At 48.1% G+C, this 26,352-nt stretch overlaps 1 protein-coding gene across 1 annotated transcript in view; it reads right to left on the bottom strand.

The window, feature by feature from the left end:
* Nucleotides 1-26,352, bottom strand: part of lamc3 (laminin, gamma 3) — a 96,843-nt gene that overhangs the window by 10,037 nt on the left and 60,454 nt on the right. The window contains exons 13-19 of the mRNA XM_056588650.1: nt 11,488-11,676; nt 10,334-10,579; nt 9,390-9,543; nt 8,994-9,136; nt 8,187-8,365; nt 6,603-6,759; nt 1,977-2,251 (exon numbers count right to left, since the gene is read on the bottom strand). Coding sequence (XP_056444625.1) covers nt 1,977-2,251; nt 6,603-6,759; nt 8,187-8,365; nt 8,994-9,136; nt 9,390-9,543; nt 10,334-10,579; nt 11,488-11,676 — 1,343 coding nt within the window. The remainder of the gene's footprint in view (nt 1-1,976; nt 2,252-6,602; nt 6,760-8,186; nt 8,366-8,993; nt 9,137-9,389; nt 9,544-10,333; nt 10,580-11,487; nt 11,677-26,352) is intronic.

The raw sequence follows: 26,352 nt of genomic DNA, 5'->3' as shown, positions 1-26,352 counted from the left end.
GAAATACACTCGATGCATGAGAGTGATGAGCAGATTTAGATGTTCAGTACTCCACCGAGTAATATTGAAATTGAGAAAAATGCATATAAAAACATGCAAACGTGTACCATCCGTACTCTTTTTATTCATTTTGAATTACATCGCTGTTGCTCCAGGCTGAGCAGAGATAAGCGAGTGTTGCATCAGAGGACACGCATGCAAACACACACACACACACACACACACACACACACACACACACACACACACACACACACACACACACACACACACACACACACACACACACACACACACACACACACACATACACGCGCACACACACACACACATAGTTTGGCACATGCACACAATAAGACACACACACATGCATAGTATACACAGACACGCCTGGACACACGTGCACACAAACACTTAGATGCACATAGATGCATGCACAGACACACAGACACACGCACACACACACACACACACACACACACACACACACACACACACACACACACACACACACACACACACACACACACACATACAGATGCATGAACAAATAAACAAAGACACACACACACACACACACAGACATACACACACATCTCTCCCAAGTCCCCTTAACCAAACAAGATGGCAGCACTACGCATAACTGCCCACAGCTCTTCAGACGGTGGAAGCTAAAGCAGGGAAAGCAGAACAAATTGTTCATTCCTTGTGTCCGTGAGACATAAGGAATCGCGGCTGCTTCAGAGGTAGAGGCTTCCCGGGGAAGAGGCCAAGACGCACACAGCTGCATCGCTGCTTCTGTCCATTTGTGCGTCTACAGTGATACATATTCATGAACACACATCACATCCCTATCTGGAAACTGACATAATAAGGACGAGGAAAAAAAACCACCGGTTATGGTATAGTCCCTGCTATTCTTTTACATAATGCCTCAATGTTTTGTTGTTTTCCAAATCCTATAGTATATCTTAGTATAGAGAGGACACTGCTCCATACTGAGCTTCATGGAGAAGCCATTTCCATTTTGATAAAGGAATGCTGACGCTAATTTCCCTCCTTGTCTTAGCAGGGACAGAAATACATTCCCTGTGATCCACCGCACGTTCGCATGCCTTCACGAGTAACACTCTGTTCAGCAATTTGAAGAAGACATTCGTAGAAGGAATACTAATTGGTATTCTTCTAATTGCACATTTATAACGTACCCAGCTGCAAAAAAAAAAGGATTATTTTTCCCAATATCATCAGAATATTTTATGATATCGAGTAAATGTATGAATTTGAAAGGTAAAGCTTTTTCAACTGCTGATCTCGGCGTATTAAGCTAGGGGACGCAAAATTATTGTAAGTATCAGATGTGAAAGTCGTTTCAGCAGGTTACGGTACGAGCTAGATGCCGCCTACCCACTATGAAGCCTTTTTATTCAAAACACAAATGAATGATGGTCACAGATAATCGCAATCAAATCGAGACCGAAAGCAAATCAATGGATTGTGCTTTCATAGTGTGTGCTCATCCCACAGTCATTAGAGGAGTCTTTGTCAGTCTGTATGTATGTCTTTCTGTCCTCAACTGATCCACTTCACACCTGCCGGGTGTGTTTCCAGCGAGGACCCAAGGAAGTACAGTGTCTAGTGCGACGTTATTTGGATGGGCGGTTGTGGAGAAAGCTGCAAGCAGCGATACCAGAGGCCACGCAACCAGAGGGGGGGCCCAAAACCAGAACCTTTCAAAGGTGGTCAAACCCTCGACAAACGCCTCTACTCTCTCCACCACTTTAACCCTTTGATTCAACAACACAATGAAAAACGTACAACACACAATATCAGCTCAAAATGCTCCGTCATGGGTGCACTGGTGGCGCTACACCTATGACACCCACGCAGTAGTTCACTCACGCATGTTTAAAAGACCAGGAACATGAGGATGATGATGATGATGATGATGATGATGACGAAGATCGGCCCCCTACCATGTTGTTCAGATCCAGAGTCGCCTTCTTCAGACGTTCGTCAGATGCTCTGACCATCACCACGGATTCGGCGAGGGTTTGACACGCGACACCTCCTCCCTTGCTCCTCTCCACTACCTCCACTCCCTCCTCCTCCTCCTCCTCCTCCGTCAACTCTGCCGCTGTTCCACCTGCTCCGCAGCCCATCGCCGTGGCGATGCCCTGCAGCTGGGCCGACAGCGTGTGGGTGGACGCCCCCAGGGCAGAGAACCGCTGGATGAACGCCTCACGGGCCTCTGCAACGCAATGAAGAACACGTCAGATAGAGGGAAACAGGCGAAGAGCAGCTCCACCGCTAACCAGAGGAGGAGCAGCTCCACCGCTAACCAGAGGAAGAGCAGCTCCACCGGTAACCAGAGGAAGAGCAGCTCCACCGGTAACCAGAGGAAGAGCAGCTCCACCGGTAACCAGAGGAAGAGCAGCTCCACCGCTAACCAGAGGAGGAGCAGCTCCACCGGTAACCAGAGGAGGAGCAGCTCCACCGGTAACCAGAGGAGGAGCAGCTCCACCGGTAACCAGATGAAGAGCAGCTCCACCGGTAACCAGATGAAGAGCAGCTCCACCGGTAACCAGAGGAGGAGCAGCTCCACCGGTAACCAGATGAAGAGCAGCTCCACCGGTAACCAGAGGAGGAGCAGCTCCACCGGTAACCAGATGAAGAGCGGCTCCACCGGTAACCAGAGGAGGAGCAGCTCCACCGGTAACCAGAGGCAGAGTGGCTCCACCGGTAACCCCCGGTAACCAGAGGAAAAGTGGCTCCACCGGTAACCAGAGGAAATGTGGCTCCACCGGTTACCACCGGTAACCAGAGGAAGAGCAGCTCCGCAACCGGTAACCAGAGGAAGAGTCGCACCGCCAGTAACCACCGGTATCCGGAGGAATAGCAACTCCACCATGTAACCACGGTAACCAGATGAAGAGCAGTTCAACCGGTAACCAGAAGAATTGCAACTCCACCAGTAACCAGAGGAAGAGCAGCTACACCACTGGTTACCACGGTAACCAGAGGAAGGGCAGCTACACCACTGGTTACCACGGTAACCAGAGGAAGAGCAGCTCCACCATGTAACCACGGTAACCAGACGAAGAGCAGCTCCACCATGTAACCACGGTAACCAGAGGAAGAGCAGCTCCACCACTTGAAACCACGGTAACCAGATGGAGGGCAGCTCCACCATGTAACTATCGGTAACAGCTCCACCATGCAAATGCAAATGTACCAAAAAAAGGCCACAACAAGCGAGTCTTTCAGGGCCCAATTCCCCTCCTGTGATGGTGTTCCCAATGTTTTGCCTCCGACTGGTATGCAGCATTATGTTCCCACACACGCACGAATACATGCATGCACAAACTAACACGCCCATGCACCCACACACACACAGCCCCAAAACAAACCACAACAAAGCCTCAATGCTTGGAGTTCGGGGGGGCCGGGAGGGCCGGGAGGGGGATTCTGATTACACCTCGACCCGGTTCCCGAACTTGTTCACATTTCGAGGCAAGTGTTTTCAGAGCCATTGGGGGGCTCGAGTGAGTGCAGCCCTGGCGTTAGCGAGATAGTATTATGGGCTGTTCTGGTCTGAGCAAACAGGGGCCCGCTGAACACATCTTCACAGCACTTGGGGGCTCTCAGTGCGTCTCAGAAGGGAAGGGAGAGAGAAAGACAGAAAGACAGCGGGAAATAGAGAAAAACAAACATAACAAACATAACAAACAGCCAAACAAAGACACGGCGAGGACAAGGAAAGTCAGTTAGAAACGAATGAATTATTAGTTAGAATTATTAATTGATTTAAAAAAAAAAAAAGGAGCCAACCCAAACAACAGCTGTCACCGGCGAGGAGCGAGCCTGGCCCTGCTCTTGTGACAAGGCCACGGAGCTGTTGAGCGTTCTGCTCCCTTCTTCCTCCACAATGCAGCTCCCTTTGGGCTGGACTCACGTCTACGACGGACCACCCAACCACCGCCTGGCGGACCAGGGCTGCTAACCAGCTGCTCCCGACATGTGTGTATGTGTGTGTGTGTCTGTGTGTGTTTGTGTGTTTATGTGTGTGTGTGAGTGTGAGTGTGTGAGCGTGTGAGTGTGACAGTGTGAGCGTGTGTCTGTGGGTGTGTGTGTGTGTGTGTGTTTGTTTGCACGTGTGTCTTTGTGTTTGTGTGTGAGAGAGAGAGAAAAAGTTTGTTGGTTTGGGTGCGTGGGTATACTCATGTGTGGATGGAAAATCTAATTGTTTAGTTTTGTAGTAGCTTATTTATTTGACCATTCACTTTAAAAGGACAGACAGGGCTGCCACACCAAGGTACGCACATTTGAAAGAGCTTCAAGGATAACAGAAAACAGGACTTCTTTCCATGGTGGTCCTTGTTGGATAGACGTTGTAAAGCCTGTGTTTGTGTGTGTGTGTGTGTGTGTGTGTGTATGTGTGTGAGAGTGTGTGTGTGTGTGTGTGTGTGTGGGTGTGTGTGTGTGTGTGTGTGTGTGTGTGTGTGTGCAGGGGCGGCCCCAGCACATTTGGCGCTCTAGGCGAGGGGGGGGGGCGGGGGAGGGGGGGGTATGAAGCGATTGTTGACCGGGGGGGGGGGGGGGGGGGCGATTATTGACGGGGAGACGTGTCCAATAAATTATTATTATTATTTTTTTTTTCGGCCGCATTTTATATTTTGCGCTCCCCCTCTAGATGGCGCTCTAGGCGGCCGCCTGACCCGCCTGTAGGGAAGGGCGCCCCTGTGTGTGTGTGTGTGTGTGTGTGTGTGTGTGTGTGTGTGTGTGTGTGTGTGAGTGTGTGTGTGTGTGTGTGTGTGTGTGTGTGTGCGCGGCGAGATAGGGGAGTATGGCATGAGTGGCATATAAATGTACAGAAAAACATAAATACAGACACTATTCATATGGGATACTGGGATTTTACTGGCTTTATTCTGTAAACAGCCTTTTACATAATAGGCCAAGTAAACCCTAACCCTTACACTGTTTCAAACTAAAATCTTTATTAAAACTGGTCCACAATATAACCTTATCTAAAACTGGTCCATACTAAAGCCTTATCCAAAACTGGTCCATACTAAAACCTTATCTTAAATTGGTCCATACTAAAACCTTAACTTAAACTGGTCCATACTAAAACCTTATCTAAAACTGGTCCATACTAAAACCTTATCTTAAATTGGTCCATACTAAAACCTTATCTAAAACTGGTCAATACTAAAAGCTTTACTATAACTTGTCCATACTGTGGCAGACGCCAGGGAGGAGTGAGGGGAGTGGTAGGTCTGGCAACCTGCTGGCTCCACCCCCAAGCCATATATGGTCTTCCTCCCTCTAACGAGGCAAGCCTGAGGTGCATTAGGCAGGGGTGCTCTAGCTTAAGAGGGCTAGCCAACAGACATGTGGGGAGGTTGGAGTTGGAAGAGGAGCTAGGGCTAGGTAAGGACAGGCAGGATCTGTGTGATCGCCTGGCAGTGTGGTACCCCCAGAGAGAGAGAGACAGGTGGAAGGTGTTTGACGGACGATAGCATAAAGGAGGTGGATGTCCCTTTCCCACCCTGGTTTTCATTTACTAGGTAAATAAACTATTCTGCACGGGAACTGCTGTGTGTTGTGTCATTTATCTACTCAACTTGGTAGCTCGGAAACCCCACACCCACTGGCCCGCTACAATACTTAAACCTTATCTAAAACTGGTTAAAAATAAAACCTTTATTATCACTTGTCCATACTTAAACCTTATCTAAAACTGGTTTAAAATAAAACCTTTATTAAAAGCTGGTGCATACTTATTGCTTATCTAAAACTGGTTAAGAATAAAACCTTTATTAAAGCGGGTACATTAGAAAAGCCTTTATTTACCACGCGTGCGTGTGCGTGCATGTGTGTGTACGGGGAGCCCAGCGTTAGGGGGGTCCTGGGGGGGAGCAGCCCTCCTGGAGGCGTGTGTAATCACAACAATAAAGCAGGGATTAGAGATGCAACGCCTGTCACATAAACAGGGATTAGGATGGTCAGTGTGCTTCCTGTTCTTCATCCCTGTTTATGTCTGTTGGCCTCTCTGCTGCGTCCCTGAGCCCCGACCGGGAACAACACAGCCAGAATCCTTCATCTCTGCATAGCACTCAAATCGAGCTGTTTGGATTGCGAACCTTTTTTCATTTTTCATTTTAAAATACTATTTCCTGATCTGCAGGGAACATCAAGAGAACGACTAGTAGGTGTATTGATGGATCCAGGTGATGGGTATATATTTAGTGCGGTGGGTTCGTTGTTTGAATGGGAACGCGCTGATAAGAAGATTCTCCTGCTGTTTCGAACGTAAAACACCCAGCAGGATGTTTGCTTCAACATCTTCATCATCTTCATCATCATTCAATCAATAAGATGGTGTTTGAAAAGCAGGCAGAATTGCAGTATAAAACACTTGGCAGGGAAAACAATGCAACAAAAACAACAAACCCAACCAGTTTTAAATTAACAATACAAAATCAACGAATGGCAGGGCTGCATTTGAGAGGTAGAACTAAAATAAGAGATGCCAAACAGGAGTGTTGTGTACCAGTACCGACAGCGGTCGGTGGCTGATGGCTGCTGCGCTTTACCTTGGAAAGCCAGGATGTCCTCCAGGGCGTTGGGCAGGGCGTCCTCCCCCTGGTGGTCCGCGGGGCTCCTCTGCAGAGGGGGGAGGCGCCGGCCACGGCAGTCATAGCGAGCCAGGAGCCTCTCGAGGTGGGCCAGCTGGGCTCCGAGCGTCTCCACCTGCAGCGTCCGGCGCCCAGGAGGGAGAGACGGAGAGGGGGTCAGCGGAGAGAGGGGGGATCTGGTTCTTCTTGACCCTGTCTGATCTTATCCATGTTGTATTTATTGTATCCTGTACAGCTGCGTTCAGTGTTTATGCATCTTAACTCCAGCAAGACATAATAACAGACACTTTGTCCTTGTATATATTGAGGCTTACCGTGCATCGAAACACAGATTCAGACTGAAAATAAATAGCGTCTAGAGATGTTTCTCAATACATTTAAGAGGACACGAATCAAGGCATCTGGGAAACACCATCCTATCGGAATCTGGCATAGAGAGAAAGTCCATATATGGACCACGATACAGATGACAAATACATTGGTATGGTTAATCTGAAGATGGTATTTCCATGAATTAGTTACCTACCTAATTACACTTAATTTCTGTTGACTTACTTTAGATGCCTCTAACCCTTTAATCAACCTGTTGCTCTAAATTAGAGTGAAATTCCAAAGGTTTACATCATCCATTTCCCCTGAACGGTTAACAAGAACCCTTTTATACGATCAGCTCTGCTGCTTTATCCTAATCATTCACTTACAGCTACGGAAAGTATGGGAGTCTGTACTGTTACGTTGTAAGGTACATTAGGAAAATAAATGTATTGTATTCCACTAGTACATCCATCGCTTTTTGGTAGAAAACCAAGAACATGGAACCAGAAGCCCTATTTACATTTGCAAGTTTGGCTCTAGGCATCATTCTCTTTCTTTTTCCTCTCAACTCTTTGGTTCAGGGTCTGTTAGCCATCCTGTGTTGCTTCCCAATGGGGAGAATGGACCCCCATCATATACAGCCTTGGTGTGGCGAGCAGAAAGGGAAAAGCAGTGAATGGTAGAGTGAGAGAAGGATACAGCGAGGGAGGGACACTCTCAGAGAATAATTGCGAGTGCTCCCAGCAGACAGTGTTGGTGGTTTTGCTAAATTGCTAACACAAAAAATTAGAGCATGCAGTAACAACGCAGGTACAAGCTGCAAAACAAAGAGAGAGAGAGAGAGAGAGAGAGAGAGAGAGAGAGAGAGAGAGAGAGAGAGAGAGAGAGAGAGAGAGAGAGAGAGAGAGAGAGAGAGAGAGAGAGAGAGAGAGAGAGAGAGAGAGAAGTAGGTCTGGGAGAGCACTGAGCTAAAGCACCCATTAAGTCCAATGTGTGTTTCATGTGTGTTCGAAGTATGGGCATCACTTATGCACCTTTAGAGATTCTAAGGGGACACACAGGGAAGGAACCAACACACACACAAACACACCCACACTCACACACACACACACACACACACACACACACACACACACACACACACACACACACACACACACACACACACACACACACACACCCACACCCACACCCACACACACACACACACACACACAAACACCTCACCTTGTCCTTGACCAGGCCGTAACAGATTGGACATGCCTCACAGTGGTGCGTTGCTCTGTTGTGGTAGAAGTTCAACTGACATTTGTCACACTTATAACCCATGAAACCTTGGCGACAGTGGCAGGTCCCGTTGCCATGGCACTGCATGGACACGGAACCCATGGGGTCACAGTTACAGGCTGGAAGAAGAGCACAATTCATATGTTTTATCACGTGCCAGTATCGAAAGCAATTACAATGGATATATTTTATGCATGATATTGATAAATATTTATTATTATTAGCAGTAATGAACATTGACTACAAGTTATTAACAGATTACTAATGGTGTAGTACTAATTTACTAATGGAGTTCAGGTAAAGTCAGGGATTCATTTATTGATTTAATAGGGTTAGGGTTAGCTTACCTTAACCCAAAAACCCTTACCCTAAACATTATGCTAATGCTATATATATATATATATATATATATATATATATATATATATATATATATGTATATATAATATATATAATATATAATGCTTATTACGGCATTCATTTAAGGTGATTATGGTTAACTAATACACCCTTATTGTAAATGTTGCGTCATTAATACTCAAGTACACTGCGGACACTAGGGTTTGACCACAGAACCTTATGGCTGGGAGTTGATCCAACCATTCAATCCACTGTATCGAAGACACTTGTTGGATCCTATCATCAGAACCATCTCACAACACCATGCATGCTTTCATTTCTCATCATGGGTGAATCGAACCTCTCGACAATGGGGCTGTGTGTATCTGAGGGTCTAATGTCCAGTACCTCGACAACCGCGGGACGAGAAGCTGAAGAATCCCGCCCTACACGAGTCACACTGCCTCCCCTCAACGCCCGCACGGCACATACACATGCCTGTGATTGGATGGCAGGCGGTGGAGGACGAGCCAATGGAATTACAGTCGCACCTGCCAAACAGCAAAGCAAATTAAATGACCAAATTAATATAAATGCCAAATTCATTAAATGACTCGTGGCTAGATGCCACTTAATCCTACACACTGCACACTTAATTAAAAATATGCAACACAAAATGAATACATGAAGACAAACCTTACTAGCATCATCTTAAACAGTAAAAAAAAAAAAAAAAGCAGGTTTACATCACGATTCGAACATTTTCAAATATAAATTGTGCATCATGAAGGAATGAGGGGTTACCCCTGACAGCCATGGCCAGGCTGGAGGTGGAAGAAGCCGACCTGGCAGCGGCTGCAGTCCCTCCCGCCCACGTTGGGGAGGCAGTGACAGTGTCCGGTCTGGGGGTGACACTGGCCCCCCGGGCCGGAGGTCCCGGTGGGGCTGCAGCTGCAAGCTGCACAACACACAGCGTGTCTGGTGAGACGGGTGGTGGTGACAGGGTAATGCAACTGTTTACTACGCTGCATTAGACCCACTTGTTTGGACGAGCGTTATGGTGGATTTAGTCCATTCTCAGGTCTCCACCTCATGAGACTTACCTGATAAACAATAAACATTGTTAACATTTGTTTTTTTCTTTCTATTCAACATTAAACATGTTTGCTATTTATAATAATAATAATTGATTGAATTTATATGGCGCTTTTCTAGGCACTCATAAACGCTTTACAGTGAAGGGGGGGACCTCACTCACCACTATCAGTGACGTGTGTAGCACCTACTTGGGTGATGCAAGGCAGCCAATCTGCGCCAGAACACTCAACACACACCTATTAGCTGTTCTTTACTTGTTTCCTCCATTTCTTCTTACTAGACTAGTACTGCTAACTTTACCCAAACCCCAGTCACAGCACATTCTGCTCACTCAACCTCAACCACCGCTGTCGTTCATGACTCATCTGTTCCCTTCAGCTCCTTCTTACAGCCCAAAGCTTTGTGGGTTTATCAAAGGCATTTCTCCTCTCCTGTTACCAGAGAAGGGGTGACCCTCAGCAGATGGCTTTGCTTCATACCACGGTCATACCTGGGCAAATAAAAAACAACATCTACAAAGGACAAACTGCAAACAGACCCACAGAGGCCTTCAATGGAGCCCTTAACCAACCACACTGGGTTTGATTCATCCTTCATAAGAGGGATCCTACTCTACACGCGCACATGAAAGCCACCACTCCACCACTCACATTTGCATTTCTGGGTCATCGTCTGGTTCAGGGCGTCGCCATAGAAACCCTGCTGGCATCGCTCACAGCGCTCCCCCTCCGTGTGGCCGAGGCACTTCAGACAGCGGCCGGTCAGGTGGTGGCAGGTGCCCACCGCATTGGGGTCCGCGTTCCCGCTGCAGTCGCACCGAGCGCAGGCTCGAACCGGTCCCGCCTGGCCCAGGGGGTCGCCGTGGGAACCGTCCTCGCACTTCTGACAGCGCACACCTGCCGAGGATTAGGGGAGGAGGAGTGAGGAGGAGTGATGAGGAGAGAGGAGGAGTGATGAGGAGAGAGGAGGAGTGAGGAGGGAGGAGGGAGGAGGGAGGAGGAGTGAGGAGTGAGGAGGAGTGATGAGGAGGTGAGGCGGAGTAATGAGGAGAGAGGAGGAGTTAGGAGTGAGGAGGAGTGATGAGGAGAGAGGAGGAGTGAGGAGGAGTGAGGGGTGAGAAGGAGTGATGAGGAGTGAGGAGGAGTGATGAGGAGGTGAGGCGGAGTGATGAGGAGTGAGGAGTGAGAAGGAGTGATGAGGAGTGAGGAGGAGTGATGAGGAGGTGAGGCGGAGTGATGAGGAGAGAGGAGGAGTGATGAGGAGGTGAGGCGGAGTGATGAGGAGAGAGGAGGAGTGAGGAGGAGTGAGGAGTGAGAAGGAGTGATGAGGAGTGAGGAGGAGTGATGAGGAGGTGAGGCGGAGTGATGAGGAGAGAGGAGGAGTGAGGAGGAGTGAGGAGTGAGAAGGAGTGATGAGGAGTGAGGAGGAGTGATGAGGAAGTGAGGCGGAGTGAGGAGGAGAGAGGAGGAGTGAGGAGGAGTAAGGAGGGAGGAGGAGTGATGAGGAGGTGAGGCGGAGTGATGAGGAGGGATGAGGAGTGAACAGGTGAAACATGAGGTTGTTGGGGGTGCAGTTGAGTTGAGGTACAGGGTCGGAGGTTGTCTCGTCTCCACATCAAATGGGGTTCACGGTATCGAGATGTGAGAGGCATCGGCGAGTGGTATAAACCCTTCCACCGGACAAGGTCATTACAACACTCTTCCTCCTCCAGCGGACCGGCAGCTCACCAGGCTGTCTCACAGAATATCAGAGACCGCTCGCAGGGCCGTTCATGTCAGACGTGCAGATGGGTTATGTTTCTTACCCGCCCGCCCCGCTGGGCAGTTGGTACAGACCACCTCCCCCGTCTGAGTGATCTGAGCGCAGCTGGTACGACCCGGGCAGGGGCAAGGTCGGCAGTCGCCCGGCGTGCCAATCAGAGCGTTACCATAGTAACCTTCAAGGCACTGCTCACAGGTTGTCCCGGCGGTGAAATCAGAACAATCGCACGTGCCTGGTGGAGGGGAGGAGGTGGACAGACATACAGCCTTTAACAATCTTCACACAGAAACACACATACAGACAGACATGCACACTTAAACCAATGTGCTCGTACACACATTAACCAACACACACACACACACACGCATGCACGTACGCACACGCACACGCACACGCACACGCACACGCACACACACACACACACACACACACACACACACACACACACACACACACACACACACACACACCAATGTGCATGCACCCATACATTCACCCGCACACACACAATCATGCACACAAACACAAAGGCACAACCAACGAATACACTTAAAGACACATTCATATACACTGATACACACACATGCATGCACACAGACACACACGGATGTGCACACACACCAATGTGTGTGCAAACTCCTACAAACACAGCAACACACACGCACACTTGAATGCACACACAAGCATACACGGATACACACACATGCATACACACAAACATACACAAAAATATGCAAGCACACACACACGCACACACACACACACACACACACACACACACACACACACACACACACACACACACACACACACCGATACGCATGCAAACAAACACACACACACACACACACACACACACACACACACACACACACACACACACACACACACACACACACACACACACACACACACACACACACACATTCATTCACTCTCTCACACAAAAGCACACAAACACGAGTTGTCAGCCAGCAATACTATTTCTACAATATTCTTTGTGCATTTCCACCATAAGGGGGCACTGTGTCTCTGGTCATAACCAGTACTGCTCCACAAACACACACAAGCTAAAGACTACATCCCCAAAGTCCACCACATAGAGCAGAAGACTAACTAAATTCACCCCAACTTTAATTGCTTTGGGAAATACAGGACCGACCCCCGGCCAGAAAGACAATCCTCCCCCAAGTGAGAGAGATTACCTGTTTTATTATGTCCTAAAATGTGCATGTTTGAGCGGGTGTGCATGTGCTTATACCAGTAGCCTCGGAAAAAAAAGCCCCCTTAACATCATCAAGTATTTTTGGTGTATCACATGTATGGCTAAATACCGTGTCTGTTTCGACATGCCTCCTATTAAATGTATATACTGGACTGAAGAGAGAGTCATTTAAATGTCCTTCACATACACTTTATTACTATAGAGACCTTGTTGGATATGGATTTTTATGTTCATTGAGGCAGGTCATAGAAAACAAGATAGTCCTGCTAATATACAAGCTAGTAAGGAAGCCTTTTGGACATGATTCCTTTGTATAAAGTAACACATAAGCCTGAATAGATCCGATCTGTCTTTGCAAGTTCAGAAACTAGCTTTACTGCATTCAAACATTTATATGTTTGCTATCCCCTGCTTCCACATATTCCTCAAACATTACCCATCATTACTTTCTTTAAGGAAGGCTTTTTCTCTATGTGGTGAGTCACCTGAACATGAGGCCCTTCTTTATAAACTAAAAGCAATGTTGAAGCCTTAGAGGGATGCAGACACATATCTGTGAATGGGCGTTTGCCTGTCCTACCCAGATTCAAGTTGCCTGCCCTACCGATGCCTGTCAACCCAGACATGACTTGTTTGATTTCACATCATCATCGTACGTCCAGAAGAGGAGTTCCCTGGGTTGGCCTTGTCTTTCCGTTGACTTTGATGTGCCTCTGACAGGTGAGTCTACGTGGAGACCACCCAGCCAGTAGCAGATGATAATATAATTGCGCTAGCGGAACATCGCAGGCAGACTAATGATCACATGAACAGGAGCTAGGCTACAGTAACAACATGAAAAGGAGCTCTGTATGTTAACGGAAGCGGCTAACAGGAAGCAAATGCTTACCCAATGATTTGCCTTTAAATAAGGCATTTGGAATTAAACAACTCGTCTGAATATGGACAAGACAGGATAACGCCATTTACAGATACATCGGTGTATCCCTTTAAAGTTCAAATCTATGATAGAGGAACATGTTAAGTAAAATGAGAACCCACTTGTGGAATTAGCAGTAACCTGCATTATTTAAATAACGGCACATGTTGAATGTTCATTAAACGTGAGAGAGAGCCTTTCCTTTAACTCGAGACATTAAAAGTTATGTAAAGTAATAATGCCTGCGAAAATGAATGAATACCGCCCTACGCCATTAGGGTAAATAATTACTCTCTTGCCTGATGAAGTGTGCGAGTATTGGATAAAAAAAAGAAAGAAAATCATTACAAGTTCTTTGGCGAGCTGAATAATACATGAATCCCAAGCATGTAATACCAGCAATTTAAAAAATTGTGCTTAGTGATAATGAGTGCCCCCTTGCATAAAGGAGTGAGTCTTTCCTGAATTTCACAGCACAATATGACGACAATGATAGCGTACAAGCATCAATCGCCAATGAGCCATTCTGAGCTTAATGGTAGGCCTATATGGCGGGAAATGTGTTGACTTTACTGGCTGTGACGATGACTGAACCCTGAGTACTGCGGCGGGCCGAGCGGCCACACACCGGCCCGCTCTCTAACAATCCAGCGGACGCATCCATCGCCGCTCGTCCGCTCCTCAGAGACCGCATTCTCACACAGCATATTGACAAGGCCGTCAAACTGTTGACACGCCCGGGTCTCAGAACCAACAACAACAACTAACCGCCGGAATCATATTCTCCCCGTCTGATTATCCATAACCTTTTCATTAAACCCCTCCTCCTCGCAAAATCTCCATCAATAAATCAACAATGAGTCACTGGCTGCGAATGGGATCGGGGTATTCTAAATGGCCTGGCTATATTGCATCTGCCAAAATCAATAACTGTTATCTGATACTCAAATTCCCACCCTGGTTGCCTCTGTCCCTCTCTCTTCCTCATCGTCTTCCTCAATCTCTCCCTTCCTCCTCCTCCCGCTCCCCCCCCCCCCCTTATCCCCTCCTCCTCCTTCTCCACTGCCTCCTCTTCCTTCTCCTCCTCTCTCCTCCTCCTCTTCCTTCATCTCTCCCCTCCTCCCTCTCCTCCGATTCCCTCTTCCCTCGATCTCTCCCCTCCTCCTCCTCTCCCATCCTCCACCAACCCTCTCTACTCTGCAGCACTATTAACTCGACCATCGCAGGTGTGTTTCTGTATGTGAGATACACAATGCATTGAATACTCTGGAGCTGGAGCATTCCGTTCATCATACATGCGTATCAAACCCGCCTTACTAGCGTCACTGCTGCTGGCGCTGCTTGCACACCCTCTCTCTCTCTCTCTCTCTCTCTCTCTCTCTCTCTCTCTCTCTCTCTCTCTCTCTCTCTCTCTCTCTCTCTCTTAACCTCGCTTTGTCTACATCTGGTACTCTCTCTTTCTCCCTCTCTCTCACCATCAAACTATCTCTGTCTCGCTCTCTCTTTACCTTGCTCTGTCTACATTAACTTTCTCTTTCTCTTTCTCACTTTCTACGTTTCTCTCCCTCAAACACACACGCACAAACACGCATGCACACTCCTTCCTTGTCCCCCCGTCTCTCTCTATTGCTCTCATTCTTTTTCCTCCCTCCTACTTTCTCTCTCACCCTTTCTGTAAATCCCTCTCGCTCTCCCCCTCACGCTTTCTTCTCTCCTCTGTACCGCATCATTCTGTGTTTCACCTTCATGAACCTCTTTCTCTATAGACACACGCACACGCACAACACAAATACACACATAAACACACACACACACACACACACACACACACACACACACACACACACACACACACACACACACACACACACACACACACACACACACACACACACACACACACACACACACACACACACACACTTTGGCCCCCCTTGCTTCCATATGTGTGTGCCCCAATGTTGATCTCTGTTTGTGCGTCTGTGCAAGACGTATACACAGAGAGCCAAATACACACACACACACACACACACACACACACACACACACACACACACACACACACACACACACACACACACTAACAACACATATACACAGAGCCAAACACACACACACACACTAACACACACACAAAACACATATACACAGAGAGACACATTCACCCTCAAACAACACATCTACACAGAGACAGACACACAAATACAGGCACACACACACACACACACACACACACACACACACACACACACACACACACACACACACACACACACACACACACACACACACACACACACACACACACACACACACACACAGAAGGCACCAGCCTTAACGGCTTCACTGAGCAAGCCTCTCACGAACACAACATGAATACATTGTTGTATCTTCGCTGGGGAAAAAATGAAAGAAAAAATAAAGGGCCAAAGTCCCTGAAGGCTGTACTCATTACCAAATGAATAGCTAGTGGCCATGCGTTGCTCCTACCTCTTTATGCATACAGGATTATTCCAGGCTTTAAAACGTCTTCTTGTTCTTTAACCGTGCCCGTCAACTAACCCACGATTAAGGTTGGCCTCAAAAGTCAAATTAGGGGTTAAGGTGTTGAGTTTTGGCTTAAGATCGACAATCTACTCCAATATACTCATCTATTCCATTATACTGTACCACACTCTATTATACTCTTGTTCACTCTATTGTATCCCATTATGCTCTACTTCACTCTACTCTACTCAAGTTAGTTTAACATACATCTATTGATGCACTTAGACACATCATCAGTGACACATCATCATACTGTTTCTATTCAACTATACTCTGTTGCACTCTGCCCTACCCTAGTGCGACCTACTGTATTCTATTTCACCATACTCTACTCTATTTTGCTCCATTATTTTCTATCCGATTTCCAAAGATGGTTCTATGATTTACTGCTAACTCGTGGGAGGTGTATACGAGATAAGTTATTCTGTTTAATGATGCAGACAGGAGGATCATTATATAACACACATTTATATGCCTGTAATACTTTGAAAAACAACTGAACAAGCCAATGCATACACTCAAGCTGTTGTTTATCCCTTTCTTCACTGTTAAGAGTAGAAAGACTCAAATCTCAATCTCTGCTAATGAAAGAGTGAGGTGCTATTACAATTGCACATTTTCTTTGCGGGATGTTCATGCTTAAAATTAGAACAGGGATTATGATAGGACGTGTACCTGTTTTTGATAGAAGGCAAGTTTGGGGATAAGCAGACGGACAGACAGAAGAAACATATCCTATATCATAGGAGGGAGAGATTGGAAGAAGAGAGAGAGAGAGAAAGAGAGAGAGAGAGAGAGAGAGAGAGAGAGAGAGAGAGAGAGAGAGAGAGAGAGAGAGAGAGAGAGAGAGAGAGAGAGAGAGAGAGAGAGAGAGAGAGAGAGAGAGAGAGAGAGAGAGAGGAAGACAGACTGAAAGACAGACAGACTGAAAGACAGACTGAAAGACAGAGAGAAAGACAGAGAGAGAGACAGAGAGAGACAGAGAGAGGGAGAGATTCAGCTACCCACCACCATCACCTATACAGTGTTCAGTACATACATAAATATTCACTGAGTATGTCTTGTCAAGGCGTGGCGATGGAAGGTAAACGCATCACTCGTTGATTGATGATTGGCGAGTCGGGTCAGCTACAGAGGCAGAGATAAACGTGTGACAGGCCCCCGGGCGTCTCGCTGCCGAGGGTTTTATCTGCGCTGAAATGCCACATTATTGGAGGGGGAAAGCCTTGTATTGTGAATCATCCCTTTATGCTATGTCTCTCTAACCCCTCTCTGATTTATGTTTTCCTAATACCCCGATGGATTTTATAAGCATTCGTCTTGAAAGTATCGATTCACCTTTTACGTGCATAGATGTTTTTAAGTGGAGTCCGTACCGTAAATTATCTCCTGGTTAGACCATTTTTAAAGGCTAATCATTATAGTTCTCTTTATGTCTTCACTTTCCCAACTTTGCTTCATGCCTCTCTGCCTTTTATTTATTCAGCTGTAGGCCTGATGGCAAGGAGTGTGAAGACTGCAAATTGGAAAAGGCTGATTTGACATGAAATTACCGAAACTACACATTTTATAGTCTGTTAAATCCAACACCAAAGTGGCGTTTGGAATTAATGAATCCAAAAGGGAACTCAAACATGTTTGCTTGTGGCTAACATGCATATTGTTATAGCACTCACAATGTTTAACTCTGTTTTTACATTTGTTACAAAGTAAGGATAACCAACCCAAATGCTTTTGGAAACGTACATATCTATATGTTTATAAATGTATGCATATATATATATATATATATATTTGTGGTAATCTGTGACATTAGCTCTGGTGCTAACTTCTAGGCTAGTAGATTAGACCTGGAACTATACCTGAGCTTCAGTTGCCATCCTTTAGCCCTGTGTTACCAGACGGCATATCTACATTTCTAAAACTGAAAACTCAAAAGAGATCTCTTTGTTCCTTGTTTTGCTTTACAAATATATATGCGCTTTCCTTTCACGTTGACATTTCTGCGAGGCCAAACTTCTGAATAATTCACAGTTGTCTTCGTTTTTTGATTTTTTCTCCATGGCTAAATGTCACGCCAGTCGGCTAGGAAGAAAAGCGCTTGGGAAACAAGGCGCTTTGTGCTGGTCTTGGAGGCTGTGATATGTGCATGTGTGTGTTAGCGCGTGCGTGAGAGTGAGGTTTAGTAAAAGGCCGGATCTCAGAGTACCTGTCCCCCCTTTTGCATCAGCCTTCACAACACACACAGACAACACAGCGCCCAATGCACCACTTATTAGGAGAGCCGCAAACAAACGGCAGAACGCTGTGTGAGAGTTGTGTGCGATTGGTGACACAAAACCCTGAGTCTCAGAAGGAGATGCATGGCGGCTGCCCAATGCCAGCCCCCCGATGCCCGCCTAAATGCCATCTTGGGCTTACGGAGGTCATTATTCAGAGAAGGCTCTGCAGAGGAAGGCACAGACAAGCTGATAAAGAGCGAGGAGGCTGCGGCTCGGGCTAATCTCTCTGGTGGGGGCTGTGTTTGTCACAGGGCCGGCTTGAAGGCGCTGGAGTTGTTCTGCTTGCGTCAGTGTTATGGGATGTGAAGAAAGAGAGAAAAGAGAGGAAAAAGCGGAGGGAGGGAGAAGGAGAGGGAATCAGGGAAGGGAAAAGACAGATGTTGGGTGGAAAGGGAATTGCCTCTCACACGCCCCGTCTCGCGTCTCGGTGGCGCGTGCGTCGCTAATCTCCTTCCAAACAAAACAGGATATTTTGCGACGTGATGAAATTAAGGCCGAAAAGAAGGAAAACCAAAACAAAATAGCGAAGTGAACAAGCCGCTCGCATGTCAACTTCCAGTGTGCGGCAGTTGGCAGAAGAGAGGAGAACATTTACCAAAGCTAACACAGTCCTCAACAACGAAAGAAATAACAATTACAGAGTTCTTCCTGACCCTGGAGAACATCAGGCTATAGGCATGATGCGGCTGACTGTACAGCCAATAATGCCGCGCTCTTCCCTTCTGTCCAGTGCACAGAGGTCATGTTTATTCGCCGCTAATTCTGGAGGCGCCCCCGGGCACTCTGCTGGGTTTATGCGGTGTGGCCTGCCTCTGCTCATGTTGCTGTTGCCATAGGTTCTCATCAACGGAGACTCGACACACACGTCTTCTTAGGCAGACCTCGTAAAATACCAATGTCATATTGTTTACCCTGCAAGACGAACATGAAATAGGCTTTTGGTGAGGGCCGTTGTTTGAGGCATGTTGAGATGAGGACATAGCCCATATTTTAGGTATTGAGTTGATTAATGAGTCCAGCCCTACCCCGTTGAATAATTGAAAAATTAAAGAGAGAATCTCCTTAACAATCTTCCAACAACAACCATCGCTTCCCTAGCATCCCTCCCTGAGCTTGTAAATTATTGGCCCCCGCCCAATTTTATGGACACTGTGTATCCAATTGACAGACACAGTGGCACTCGGCTACACACACAGGCACACACACACACACACACACACACACACACACACACACACACACACACACACACACACACGCACACGCACACGCACACACACATACACACACACACACACACACACACACACACACACACACACACACACACACACACACACACACGCACACAGACCCACACACTGCGTTACAATGTAATTCAGTTTGTTAAAATAACAAAGTAATAAAATCAAGTTCAAAATGAATAAAACATGGACACGCACACACGCACGCACAAACACACGGACACATGCACAGATACACACACAAAGATCAACATGGGGGCACACACATATGGAGGCAAGGTGGGCCACGGTGTGTGTGTGTTTCCAGAGGTGGTATGCTTGACTTCATTAGCCCCAACTACAGTACTGTACTGCAGAAAACACACACAAAAATACACCCGTTCCACCACAAATATTAACCAGCAATCTGGTGTGTCGCGCTACAGCAAATACAACCGACACGACTCGGGGAACGTTAATAAATCATGATTATGAAGCGCCATTGGCTGCAGGAGCTCCCCCTCTCCAGCAGCCCAAGAATACTCACACAAAACTCACACCACGACACACACACACACACGCACACACGTAGACACACACACACGCAAACACACAGGTGCACACACATGCCGAACGCACGCACTCACACACAAGCAGGCATGCACGCACAGTCACACATGCACACACGTGCACGCAAAACAACCACACAAATGCACGCGCACACACACACACACACACACACACACACACATATACCTCTGTGTTCCGTGTGTGGGCCGGAGCCCTGCGTGACGGTACAAGCCGTGAGGTAATTACACAGCAATTAAGGTTTTGATTGGATGAACAGCAGGTTACCCCCCCCCCCCCATCTCCACCAGATGACAGAGGAGGCTGACGATGATGATGAAGATGAAGACAGGCTTGCTGTCTCTAATCAAGTTCCCGTGAGAGGCCTCCCTCACCCTGAACTTATGGATCTGCTATGGAGCCACCATCAGGCCTCTCTGATGCTGTGTTGTGGACACATTGATCTATAAAGGTTTCAGTGCGGCCTGGACCCTGGACCACACCCTGCTCACACCTCCTCTCAGAGGTCCACTGGTTTACCTTCAGAAGCCGAGGACACCCACGTGGGTTTTGATCAATAACTTCAAAGGATATTTGAAGTTCGTGTTTAGATATTTCGTTCCTTATCCCTGAAAATTGTGTTTTTGTGTTGGTTAGTGAATGTGTGTGACTGGCTTCATGCAATGCCACACAAGAAGACTTTGTGAAAATGTGCTGGGTTTACACTGCCTGGTCAAACAAACTAAAGCACCTTTGATAAAACGTTGTGAAGTGAACAAATTATGGGACTGAGACACCATCAGGGTTCAACCGGCTCAGGCGCCCGCTGATGGCTCAGTCCACAGAATACATGAATACATGCATACTCTGAAACAATTTTGCCCAATGAAGAAAGCAAACTTAGTGACATCCCAATCATCTTGCATAATTTTTACGCAGTGTATTAAACGAAGGAAGGTCTTGAAGATTACCAAGAAACAGAAAATCATGAGTAGCTGGCTGCAGAAGGCCAAATGAAGCATTACAAAAGAAAACGAGGTAGGAGTTTGATGAAATGGAAGTACACAAGGTCACCCCCGAGGAAAGGGGGAGTAGCCAGTCAGCCAAAGTTTAGGCAAGACTTAAAGCTCCACTATGTTACTTTTCACTGCACGATTCTGCTTTTGTTCAAATGTCTGTGGATTGAGATGTGGAAGCAATCCATGCACAACCCAATCGACCCAGGGAATCAACTCTCTGAATCCCCGCGGTGTGTGCCGAGCGATGGTTGGAAATTACAATCTCAACTCGATGCTCTCTTTGACTCTGTTCCCATTCGCCCGCTTCTGCCTTGCATAGCGCATTACTGAAGCCCTGACGCAGACAGCCCAGGTTTTAGAGGGTCACCAATTGGAAATATTGTCCGAAATGTACAAAATATGGTAACGCCCACATAGTGCACTAAAACTTAATAATGCCCATAATGCACCATCAAATAAGTGTTAAACTGATGCACTTATTTCCACATTATACCCCATGATGCATAGCGGTTTTCATTCTCATTGGACCAATACAATCCTGTATTGCGTGGTTTGTCGGATGGGGGGAGATGGGCTCTACATTGGCCAGACTACACAGTCTCCAGCATTACATCATCTCGCTTTAACAACAGCAGAGAGGCAAGGACAAAAACAACGGGAGGAGAAAGAGAGGGAAACCGCAGACAGAACAAAGAAGAGTAAGTGGCAGCAGAAACCTATAAACAAACAGACAGAGAAAGAAAAAACACAACATTTCCAAGAGTCAAGGGAGACAAGAAATCTGCAAGCCAATCAGAGTTCATTATCTGAGAGGCAACTAACACGCTTAATTAGAGCGGAGGCAGGCATGCACTGACACCAGGCCTGCATCTGGGCCCCAAACACACACACACACACACACACACACACACACACACACACACACACACACACACACACACACACACACACACACACACACACACACACACACACACACACACACACACACACACACACACAGTCAAACCCAAACAAAGGCACATAGTCAATCACACACACACATGCAAAGGCACAAAGTAAAACAATCACACACACACAGACACACACACACACGCACAAGCACAAACTGAGGCACATATTCAAACACACACAGACACACAAACACGCACGCCGGCAGGTAGCCCAACACTCATGCACACACATACACACACACGCATACACACCCATAGTATATGTGTGTGCTTTAGGCAACTCCCCAACTAGGCCAGATTGGTATCTGAAGGAGGGAGGGAGGGATACAGAGAGGGGAAGGAAGAAAGAGACAGAGGATGTGAACTTGGACGGGGGGCAACAGAATATGATGCAAGTAAAGAGAGAGTGCATGGAAAGAGAGAGAGAGAGAGAGAGAGAGAGAGAGAGAGAGAGAGAGAGAGAGAGAGAGAGAGAGAGAGAGAGAGAGAGAGAGAGAGAGAGAGAGGGAGGGAGAGAGAGAGAGAGAGAGAGAGAGAGAGAGAGAGAGAGAGAGAGAGAGAGAGAGAGAGAGAGAGACAGAGAGAGAGAGAGAGACAGAGAGAGAGAGAGAGAGAGAGAGAGAGAGAGAGAGAGAGAGAGAGAGAGAGAGAGACAGAGAGACAGAGAGAGAGAGAGAGAGAGAGAGAGAGAGAGAGAGAGAGAGAGAGAGAGAGAGAGAGAGAGAGAGAGAGACAGAGAGAGAGAGAGAGACAGAGAGAGAGAGAGAGAGAGAGAGAGAGAGAGAGAGAGAGAGAGAGAGAGAGAGAGAGAGAGAGAGAGAGAGAGAGACAGAGAGACAGAGAGACAGAGAGAGAGAGAGAGAGAGAGAGAGAGAGGGAGACAGAGAGAGAGAGAGAGAGAGAGAGAGAGAGAGAGAGAGAGAGAGAGAGAGAGAGAGAGAGAGAGAGAGAGAGAGAAAGATTGCATCCGGGCATACAAGCATGATTCTCAGTAAATTGCCCTTTTATTATTTACATAAATCCTACATATTTGATGTTTAGTTCAGTATTCGGGAAGGGTATTCATTAAGATGCTTTTTTCATGGCATGTGGAGTCTATGTAGTTTGCGTTGTTGCAAAAATGCAAAATGTATCTGATCAGAAGCTGTTGGGCGATCCTATTGATCTCAGAATAACACAACAAATCCCTTTCCTTTGAATCAGCTGTTTCTCCCTGATCTCTTGTCTAAACCTAAACACCCTTCATTTACATGCCCTCAATGAAGGTAATGATCCAAATGATTACATTATTATCAGAAAATTACAAATTTTACATTTTGCAGGACTTCCTTAACTGACCAACTGACGTTGGATATCATATATTATACAATGATCTGGGGGAATACTCGATTTTGATTGGCTTTATGGTGTGCATTAACCCCTGATATATGGACACCTGCTAAGTAGTTCCAGTCAAATTGTCTGTTCAGCCTTCAAAACGAGGGCTGGTAAATTGTGAAAAATGCATTAAACTGTAATTAGAAAACGCTGTTATATCCTATAGACCCTATAGTATCTGTGGTATAGGCTGGGACGATTTTCAAATTATAATATTGTGGTGAATATCAAAAGCAGAGGTGTGCTATATTCTTTCAGTGACTTTATTGAAAAATCCAGAGTTCACCGTAGCCACAACAAAGCTCAAAAAAAAAGTTTGGGGGAGACCCCCTTTTTCCGGGTTGGGTTGTAGACCCACACCCTCTCCCCAGGCATGAAGGAGCGGCCCTGGCAACAGAGGTCATACTCCCGCTTTTGTCGTGCCCCCGCCAGTTCCTGACGCTGCCTGGCAAACTCGTGAGCCTCTGCCAGACGCTGCTGGATGTCCCGCAGATACTCGAAGCCCGGTATCTTGGGGAGATCAGTGTCGGGAGGGACGCCAAAAGCAAGGTTCACAGGCGTCCGCAGCACTCTGCCGAACATAAGTGTGGTTGGCGTGCACCCCTTGCTCTCTTGCACCGCTGAGCGATAAGCCCACAGGACAAGGGGTAGGTGGCGGTCCCAGTGTCGCTGGTGTCGTGAGGTGACGATGGCCAGTTGTGTGGCAAGGGTCCGGTTGAACCGCTCCACTAGCCCGTCGCTCTGGAGGTGGAGGGGCGTCGTCCTGGTTTTGCATACCCCCATGCGTTTGCACACCTCAGCAAAGACTTGAGCCTCAAAGTTCCGCCCCTGATCGCTGCGCAGTTCTTGAGGTGCCCTGAACCGACAGAACATGTCACACACCAGACGCTCGGCTGTGGTCACCGCACTCTGGTCGGGGACCGCATACGCCTCCGGCCACTTAGTGAAATAGTCAATGGCCACGAGGACGTAGCGGTTCCCACTGTCTGGGATGGGGAATGGTCCAAGGATGTCCACCCCAACCCACTCCATGGGGGCCCCCACCAGATATTGCTGCAAAGGGGCATGGGAACGTCCAGTCGGCCCCTTCTTAGCAGTGCAGGAGTCACAGCAGTGAACGAAAAGCTCTGTGCCCTTCTGCAACCAGGCCAGTAGAAACAACTGGCGGAGCTTGTGGAGGGTCTTGGCCAGCCCGTAGTGTCCTGCCCCCACCGAACCATGGACCGCATGTAGCACCCCTTGGTGCCAGTCCTTGGACAACAGTAACTGCCACACATCTCTCTTCCAACCTGGTGCACACCAGACCCTGTAAAGCAGTCCATCACGCCGTGCCAGGGTGGCCCACTCGGAGTAATACGTCTTGGTTGCCACGGACAAGGCAGAGACAGCCTGCTGGGGGGGACGTGCCTGGTTGTCAACCCACTGTCCCACCCTGGCCAGTGTGGGGTCACTGTCCTGTGCCACCTGCCACTCCTGGTCTTCCATTGCAGTCAGCCAACCTTCACCTGGCCCGACCTGTCCCGTGGCAGCTACCTGGAGAGTACGTCCATCTCGCTTCTCCTGGCGTTCACAGTGTCTGCAGTCCTCACAGGGGCGTCGGGACAGGGCATCTGCATTGCTGTGCAGACGCCCAGCTCGGTGTTGGACTTCAAAATCGTAGTCCTGTAGGGCCTCGATCCGTTGGGCCACCTGACCATCAGGGTCCTTGAAGCTGAGCAACCAGGTCAGGGACGAGTGGTCCGTCCTCAACCACCGCCAGGAGCTCACGTCGGGTGACGCAGTAGTTGTGCTCGGGGCGAGACAAGGAGCGACTGTAGTAAGCCACCACCCTCTTGCCCCCTGCTCCCCCTTGTGACAGGACTGCCCCCAGTCCCACGTCACTGCCATCCGTGTCCACTATGAAGCTGCGGCCAGGGACAGGAAGGGCCAGGATGGGTGCGGTTGTCAGAGCAGCCCGGAGCTGGGCGAAGGCGGCTGCACAGTTGTCCTCCCAGCTGAACCCTTGTCCGTGAGACGATGCAGGGGGGGGGGGGGGCAATTGATGCAAAATCACAGACGAACCGTCGATAGTATGAGGCGAGCCCCAGGAAGCTGCGCACCTCACCGACATTTCGGGGGATGGGCCAATTCCTCACCGCCTCCACCTTGGCAGGGTCCGTGGCCACGCCTTCTGGCCCCACCACATGGCCCAGGAACCTGGTCTCGCGCTGCAGTAGGTTGCTTTTTGGGGTGTAGGCGCAGGCCTGCACCCCGAATGGCCTGGAAGACCTGGCGGAGGTTCTGCAGGGCCAGCTCGAAGTCATTCGCGTGGACGAGAAGGTCATCAAGGTACACCACACACTGTTTTCCGTGGACATGAGCCAGAACCCTCTCCATAAGTCTCTCGAACGTGGCGGGAGCATTGCAGAGACCAAAGGGCATCGCCCTGAACTGCCGGAGCCCTTGGCCGATGGTGAAAGCCGTCTTGGGTCTTGCATCTGGTGCCAGCTCAAACCAGCCAGTAGCCGCTCCGCAGGTCTAGTGAGCTGAACCACTGAGACCCTGCGACTTTGTCCAAGGCGTCATCTATGCGGGGCAAGGGATAAGAGTCCTTTCTGGTTACATCGTTCAAGTGACGATAGTCCACACAGAACCTCCAGGTGTCGTCCTTCTTTTTGACCAGGAGGGCAGGGGCAGCCCAGGGGCTGTTGGATTGCTCTATCACCCCCACCTCAGCCATCTCCCGGATCATCTGCTCTGCTGCTTCTTGTTTGGCGAACCCTAGTCGGCGGGCTCGCAGTCTAATGGGCAGGGCCG

Source organism: Gadus chalcogrammus, chromosome 4, assembly GCF_026213295.1.
Source record: "Gadus chalcogrammus isolate NIFS_2021 chromosome 4, NIFS_Gcha_1.0, whole genome shotgun sequence".
Classification (NCBI taxonomy): domain Eukaryota; kingdom Metazoa; phylum Chordata; class Actinopteri; order Gadiformes; family Gadidae; genus Gadus; species Gadus chalcogrammus.
Note: the sequence above shows the minus strand (reverse complement) of the source record. Positions and strands in the feature narration are given on the sequence as shown.